The sequence below is a fragment of the Mytilus californianus genome, unplaced genomic scaffold (genome assembly GCF_021869535.1).
Source record: "Mytilus californianus isolate M0D057914Y unplaced genomic scaffold, xbMytCali1.0.p SCAF_2, whole genome shotgun sequence".
Taxonomy (NCBI): Eukaryota; Metazoa; Mollusca; class Bivalvia; order Mytilida; family Mytilidae; genus Mytilus; species Mytilus californianus.
In genome coordinates, this window is record NW_026262668.1 from 134,837,635 (window position 1) to 134,846,523 (window position 8,889).

At 32.6% G+C, this 8,889-nt stretch overlaps 1 protein-coding gene across 1 annotated transcript in view; it reads right to left on the bottom strand.

The window, feature by feature from the left end:
• The window catches only part of LOC127727828 (secreted protein C-like), an 11,671-nt gene extending 5,088 nt beyond the window's left edge, over nt 1-6,583 (bottom strand). The window contains exon 1 of the mRNA XM_052234942.1: nt 6,495-6,583. Coding sequence (XP_052090902.1) covers nt 6,495-6,583 — 89 coding nt within the window. The remainder of the gene's footprint in view (nt 1-6,494) is intronic.
• Between the last annotated feature and the right edge of the window lie 2,306 nt (nt 6,584-8,889).

An 8,889-nucleotide genomic window follows, 5' to 3' on the forward strand; every position in this document is an offset into this window, starting at 1 on the left:
ATTGTGGCTATTCAAACACCTGATACAATATCTATCAATAGGTTTTTCGGCAATAAGATAAATAGCTGTTTGTTATTTCTGTAACAATAAAAATAAATAAAGGTGTGGATCGATTAGACAGTGCATTATATTGAGATCAGATATGCTTGCTATAGATAGTTGATAACGTGTGCTGGTCACTACCAAATACTATACATTTTGAATGGACTTGACTGAACTGTTATATTAGACTCGTAGATGTAGACTGGTCGAGGAATGTTTCTTGACGAAAGATCAAACGTTTTCTTTCTCAATTGAAAAGAACACGTCATTATTAAATGAAATATGTACCCCTTATTCAGTGTATGCTATATGCAATTATTATATCTTAGTAAGTATGTATTAGGTATTCAAAATTTTGCCACTGAAGAGGCATACGTTGTCAAAATGCATTTGGTGTTGTGAAATTGACAATGTTAATATTATTACCACCATTTGGATGACATATAGATACGAATATTATTTCATCAAAATTTGCTGTTACAACATACCTATGATTCCCTGTCCGGGTTTTGGCTCTAAAGTGGATCTTTTTTTTTTGTCATATCAGCTCTTAAACATTTTGTATTAGGTTTTTGATTTTTCAAATATTTCTTTCATATACTGTTTTGACTGAAGATTATTTAATTGTCGAAATATGCATCTGGTTCAGTTAAATTGTTTTTGCTAATATTATTACGTCAAGAATTAAAACAACGGTACCGTAACAGTAAACATGTGAGATCAAACACATGTTGTCCAGATCGAACTTTCTACAGCCTAAACACAGCACAAAATCTGTCAAGGTAATCAAGTAAATTGTTTTTATACGACTGCAACATGCGGTCGTACAATGGTATGACGTTGTCGTCGATTTTGGGGGTTATTGTCTTTTAAAATGTTTAGGAATTAGGGGCCAAAAAGGAGCCAAAAGCAAGCATGTTTCTTGTTTCAGGACAATAAATTGTGTATAAGTGTATGGATCTCTATGAAATTGTACCACAAGGTTCCATACCTCAAAAGGAAGATTTGGATTTTCTTTGAGGTTATGGCTCAAACTGTTTAGGAATTAGAGGCCAAAATCAAAATTGTTATTTTTTTGTTTCCGGACAATAACTTCAGTATAAGTGTTTGGATCTCTATGAAATTGTACCACAAGGTACCATACACAAAAGAAAGTTTGGGGTTGATTTTATGGGGTAATGGCTCAAACCTTTTAGGAAAAAGGGGCAAAAACTATACCTTTCTAATACTTTGTTTAAATCGCTTATTTTTGACCAATTTCAATGGGGTTTAATTCAAAGTCTTGGGGGATATTGTCTCAACTGTTTAGGAATAAGGGGCCAAACACCAGCATTTTTCTGGTTTCCGGACAATAAATTGAATATAGGTCTATTAATATTTATAAAATTGTACCACTAGGTTCCATAACTCAAAAGGAAGGTTGGGATTGATTTTGGGGGTTATGGACAAAATTGTTTAAGATAAAGGGCCTAAAAGAGCAAAAACAAAAGGATGTTCTGGTTTCTGGACAATAACTTGAGTATAAGTCTATGGATCTCTATGAAATTGTAACACAAGGTTCCAAACCAAAAAGAAAGGTTGGGATTGATTTTATAGGGTAATGGTCCTAACCGTTTATTAATAATGGGCCAAAAACAAAACTTTTATAATACTTTGTTTAAATCGTTTATTTCTTGACCAATTTCAATGGGGTTTAATTCAAAGTCTTGAATTCTTGGGGTTGCTCGTGTTGCCCATGCTAGTACAAACCCGGTAATAAGTCTAATTCGGTAGGTCACATTCGGGAAAAGGTGACGGGATTGTAGTTACGACAATTTGAACATATCCGCTATCATCTGTGAAATGGGAACTCGTGATGGCGTCCGTAAAATTTACGAAGGGATGATTTCTACTTCACAACTTGGCACTCTTGGTTTAAGAACTTCCTTGTGAGCAGCAACCCTCTATTAAGGAAATCATGATAGGAAATACAGGCCCTGGAATATCGTATCGACTGGGAGATATATACTCCTTATGTAGGCGCTGCTGGAATGTTGCTACATAGAAATGGAAAGTTCACAATTGGGAAGCTGAAATCATCTCTTTTGTCGTAAATTTTATTTTTAACCGACCCTCATTGTCAATTTCTAGATGTAAGTCAAGATATGAGGCAGACTTAACTGTATCTGTTGTATCCTTTATCTCAAGTTCGATGTGATAGAAGCGTTCAACATTGTCACCAAATTTTGGATTATTTAGTGAAAGAACATCATCTATATAGCGGAAAGTAAAGTTAGATAATACTGCTAACTTCTTTTCTTTCTTCCTTGGAAGTTCCTGCATGAAGTCAGCCTCATATAAATAAATGATCAAGTCGGCAAGAAGAGGACAGTTAGTTCCCATTGGAATGCCTATTGTTTGTTGAATATTTAATCACAATCCAAATTCAGAGCTATATAAAGCTTGAATGTAGTGTCCATACTTGCATCAACTGTTTAGGGTTCGACCTCTACAGTGGTATCAAACTGAGCCATGTGGAGCATTTTATTAGATGAATCTCTTGTACTTTTTCTGACAAAAAAAAAATGATTGTCTACCTTTTTGTAACTGTCACAGTCTAAACTTTGGTATCTACTTAGTGAACAACATATGAGTATGTCAGGTATCTGGGTCATTGTATAAAATATGAGGACATTCAATTTTCAAAAATAAAACATTAAAGATATCTGTTTATATTTCATTGATTGCAGAGAAGTTGAGCCATTCTTTCAAAATATCTGCAAACAACATACCAAACCCAGAAATGCTTTCTATATTCTGTGAGATGTAATGGTTTACAATGTAACATTAAGGACATTATTACACCACAAATGTTACACCATTGACCTATTGTCATGGGTGTAACATCAAAATATTGACCAATTATTATACATTGTCAGAGTAGGCAAAATTATCTTTAGCATTGATGTTATGATGAATGAAGGTATAATACGTTAACCATTATATTTATTACAAATATTAAATTGATAAAAATACTCAAATAACCATGGTATAACAAAATGTGTCCATTGGGATAGATTACATCTAATATAACAGCAAATTGTTCTATCAAAATAAAATTCCCTAAAGGAGGAAAAACATGCATTACTAAATAAAACATACGACATTATACAATTATTGACTTGTGATGAGGTTGATACAATGATTTATCAACTCCAGAGATATGATATTCACCGAGGCCAACGGCCGAGGGAGAATGTCTTATCTATGGGGTTTATAAATCATTTTCTCTAAATTTTCTTCGTCAATTTATCCTTTTCTGCGCCCATTGTATAAAACAAATTTAATCAACGTGTGGTTCGTTTGATCTCAGTTCTTCATTGGTTAAAATCCGATTATGACGTCGAATTTTCTTGCTTTCCTCTTAATTTCCTGAAAAAAGGCGACCATGCCTGATGACGTCACATAGAAAGAACACATCTTTTTGCAAATCATTCAAAAAGAAGGAATAAGTTTGCCTGCATATTGTTTGAAAATCATTAGAGAAACAGATTCCACCACCAAATCTCGTGTGATACGATATTTATCCACTCTCGACAGTAAAATTTAAAATATTTAAAACGCTCGGCGAGCCTCGCGTTTTAAATTTGAAAATTTAACTGTCTCGAGTGGATAAATATCGTATCACACTCGATGCAGTGGTAGAATCTATATGTATCAACTGATATCAATAGTCAATAGATATAAGAATATGTGGTATGAGTGCCAATGAGACATCTCTCCATCCAAGTCAAAATTTATAAAAGTACATTATAGGTCACAGTACGGTCTTCAACACGGAGCCTTGGCTCACACCGAACAGTAAGCTATAAAGGGCCCCAAAAAATTACTAGTGTAAAACCATTCAAACGGGAAAACCAACGGTCTAATCTATATCAAAAAACGAGAAACGAGAAACACTTATGAACCACATCAACAAACGACAACTACTGAACATCAGATTCCTGACTTAGGACAGGTGCAAACAAATGCAGCGGGTTTAAACGTTTTAATGGTACCAAACCTTCACCCTTTTTCTGAAACAATAGTGTAACATCACAACATAGAAAGACACACTATAAAATATCAACTGAAATAGCTTAACTCAATCAAAGGACATATTAACACCATTGAACATACACTGAACAAATAAATTTGACCTATGACACAATGTAAATACAAAATAAATAAACTAAGGGAAGAATAATAAAAGTAACATGTTATATCGGAAAGAAATGTTAAACAATTAAAGAAAAACAATATGCTCGAACAAAAATACCATCCATTTGCAATAACTTTAAACACAGGTAAATGAAAATAATTTTGTTGTTAGGTATACCTGTACAGTACCAATAGAGAAAGGAAACAATTGTTTTATTTTATTATATGACTATAAATTTTCTGTTTTCACATTGGCTAAAAAAAACACAGGAAATCCTCTTTGATAAAACATTATATTCATCGCGGCAAAAATCACGAGAGGTTCATATAAGATTTGGGACAGGTCCGTGTACCTAAATATAGATATTCCAAGGCAACGTCAATGACGTAGGTTTATGACGTCCTGTAATTCCCGTTTTTTTCTCTTTCTTTTTTTCTTGTTATCGGTGTATTTGTTTAATAAACTTTATTGAATATTTCAACTTATGAAAAAGCAGAGGTTATATTTAGTATAAACATGGGGAGCAAGTTTAAAATTATCTTGAGCAAATACTAGAAAATTGGAGAAGAATAAACAGTCATATAATAAAACAATTGTTGACTTTTGATTTCAGTTGATACAATGATTTATCAACCCCAGTGATATGACATTCACCCTCGGTCGTTGGTCTCGGTGAATATCATATCTCTAAGGTTGATAAATCATTGTATCAACTGAAATGAAAAGTCAATAATTGAATAATATTACTTTTTTTTTATCCATCTCCAATTTCTAGTATTTGCCCAAGATATGTAACTGGTCCTTTTATACTAAATGGATTATTTGCTTTGAAAGTTGCTAAACTTTTATTAGTTGAAATATTCAATAAGATTAATTAAAAAAATAATATCGAAAAAAGAAGAATAAAATGTTAATGTGCATGACGTCATAAACCTACGTTATTGACGTTGCCTAGGAAAAAACTATTTATTGGTACATGTTAGCTGTTCCAAATCTTATACTAACCTCTCGTGATTTTTCCCGCGGTGAATATAACGTTCTATCAAAGAAAATTCCTTACGTTTTTAACCAATGAGAAAAGAGAATTTTTATAGTAATATAATAACACTAAACAAAACACACAACATCACTAAATAAAACATACGACATGACTAAATTATGATTAGATTATTAATAGTACATCTTGGTGAAACAAAGGTCCCCATGAAACACAGTATTATTTATGCTGGAACTTTGATTGATAGTAATATGAAATCATACGATCGTACTGAAAAGGCGTACAAAAAGCTGAAAACGAATCTACATTCTCTATATATAGTATAGGACTTAATCAGAATGGCATGAACTCAATTACAAACACTATTATTTGGAAACTTATTGTGTTACCAACTGTACTGTACTCGTGTGAGCTTTGGAGTCAGTTAACATTTTCTGAAACTAGAATGTTAGAGCAAACACAACGATACTTTGCGGGATTTTCTCGCTGTGTTGAAGACCCATTGGTGGCATTGGGCTGTTTTCTGCTCTTTGGTCGTCGGGTTGTTGTCTCTTTGACACATTCCCCGTTTCCATTCTCAATTTTATTTGTACGACTTATAATAGGTCTAGCATATCGGTCACCAACTGGTTCTTGTACAAGTACTGTCGGACTCTGGTCAAGGACTCATCGATAAATTCAAATTAGTGTTCCTTGGACGTTTGTTCAGAGCTAAATCCAATAAAACTCCAAAACAATTATTTAATCTAAGTCTAAGTCATGTTGCTTAGCAAATCCGATAAGCGGCCAATAACATACGACTTAATAAAAACTCTGATTAAATATGACATGTCTTCTTTTCTTGATAGTTACATAGATGATCTGTATATCCCTGATAAAAAAAAAAAGCTGTGGTCCAAAATTGTGAGTCAATCAATTTTGATTTAAGAAGAAAATATTTGGAAATCGTCTACTCAATGTCGACCAGAACTTCGTCGTTACTATGAAATTTAAAACAGATTATCTATTGACAGACCTTTACGTCTCGCCGTTGTCTATCCCTTTTGAATGATAAATTATTAGTCATGGTAAAACTGGGCTCAATAGCAATAAAGGATGGCCAATGCTCTTTATGTGGTTGTCATTCCACTGATGTCGTTCAATACTTAATTTTATACTGTGAAAAACTTTTGGATGCAACATATAACATATTTTACGGAATTGTTGATGTTTTACCAGTTCAGGAATATGTACGCTTTTTTCAGCAAGATGATGGCGATATAGTCGTAGCCTTACTTGGTGATATTACAGATGATTTTATGCAATCTGTGAACTCTGACAACTGGAGAAACATGATGTGCTGCTTGGCAGATCATATATTTCATCTGTACGGAAAATTTAAAGCGGAATTATCTCAGCATAGATTAAATTTTGGACACTAAAATATTTGTCATCAGGCAAATGTAGCATATACATATACATGTATATATAAAATTTATGGGTTTTTTTGTTGTGCTTTAATTGTAGTTTGTAATTATTTGTTGTTTTTTTCTAATTTTGTAATTAGTATACTTGTGTTGAAAAATGTAAATCTTCAGTATAATGGAGGAAATAAAGAAAATCAATCAATCAATCAATCAATCGACATACTAATAGCACATACGACATCACTAAATTATTGATAGCACATACGACATCACTAAATCATTATTAGCACATACGAAATCACTAAATAAAACATACGATATCACTGAATAAAACATACGATATCACAAAATAAAACATACGATATCACTGAATAAAACATACGATATCACTAAATAAAACATACGATATCACCGAATAAAACATACGATATCACTAAATAAACATACGATATCTCTAAATAAAACATACGATATCACTGAGTAAAACATACGATATCACTAAATAAAACCACTGACGGGATAATATATTTTGATTTATAGGTTTATCTAGAAAAGCCAATCGAACGAGTAACTGATTTCGCATATAGAGCTTTCATCCAGTTTTGCTTTTTAACAAATTCGTTGACCATAACGTATATGATAACTTAGGAAATTACACTATATTGTGTTAAAGCCCATGAAAGTGTATCGTTTTCTAATCCCAATTTAAAAGTACAAACGTTTATTGTGCAAAAGTCTTGTTATGATTGATATTTAGATTAGTTTATTCCATACAGGCAACACATTTATAACAGTATTTTGATTCATGTAAAGATAATCGACCTTATAGTACAATGAATTACTCGTAAACGATATTTGAACGTCTTATGCTTTAATCATAACATACCACGTCTTCAATCTGGCGATTGTGATTAAAAGTAAAACTATGATAAAAAAGAATTGTTTACATAAAATGCTGCATGTAAAGCGGAGAAGAAGAAAATGGTCTATTCCAAGTTTTTTAGTTTGACCTTTCCTTTGGTCAAAGCTACATTGTCCGATCTCCAGAAACATTACTCGTTTCAAAGATATTTATATATATTTACCATATTTTTTCTGAGTATATCAAATTATACTAATACTGTATTTTGACTTACAACATTTCAAATCCCATTTTTATGAGCAAATGACTGGATCGCTTCGGCAAAAATTTAACAGGTCATCATGAGAGAGTACCGAAATTATGAATTTTTAAAACGGCTTCTGAGAAGATCCGATAACAAGAAAAATAGTTGACGGGGAGATAACAAAAGAATAACTCAAATTAGGACAAGGGTTAAAAAAAGATAGGTTTCAAAATCGCAATAACTGTTCGATATCATTTATGTTGTGAAACAAAAGTTACTTTTCAGAAACAAAGGAGCAGTAGAAAAAGAAAGTGACTAGAACAAAATAGAAAGGTCTTTCTAAAACAAAGTGGAAAGACTATTAAAATAAATGGGAGACAACATTTCAATATGTTTAACCAGTAGTATGCCTCTCTCTAATAAAGGAACCATTAGAAGTTTGTTGCAGAGTACAATTTCGTTAAAATGTTGTACGGACTTCAAACCACATTATTCAATTGTCACTGTTTGTGTTTGGTTGGTTTGATTGGTAGTGTTCTGGTTGTTTCAGTAGCTGGTATTAGATTAAGAAACAATTAAGAATCTAAGATATCAATTCCTCCAGGTAAAGTTGACCGTATGTGATTTCGGCTATTCTTTGAAGTCATACAGCTCCTCAAGATTTCAAGTATTTATAAATCTTCAGCTTTCATCTGTTTAGGTTTGAGCGTTCTTGGTGAAGATAAATCCACAAAAACGCTTCAGACACACCAAATTGATAAAGTGGTATTTTCTAGCACTGGGTAGATAACATTGCTGGTGGACTGGTAGTCCACGAGGGTACAATCAGCCCAGTAGTCAGTGTTTTAGTTCTTAAATAATGTACAATGTACCGTTCTTGAAAACATTTGATAAAGGAGTAGGCCCAATAAGACCCCTTTTTGGCCCCAAAATATAGCAATTTTACAAAATTATTAAAAGGTAAATTTTTAGCTATTTATTGGAAAGAAGAATACTTCTGTTACATAAATATGGGTTGTTTTTGACAATACAATGCACATGTATCGGGTACGTACTAGCATCATTAAGTCATGCTAAATTACTGAAATCTTCGAAATTTTAGCATTTTGGTTAATTTTTAGACAGTTTCCGTCTGAAATGGAAGTGGCCGCATTTGTG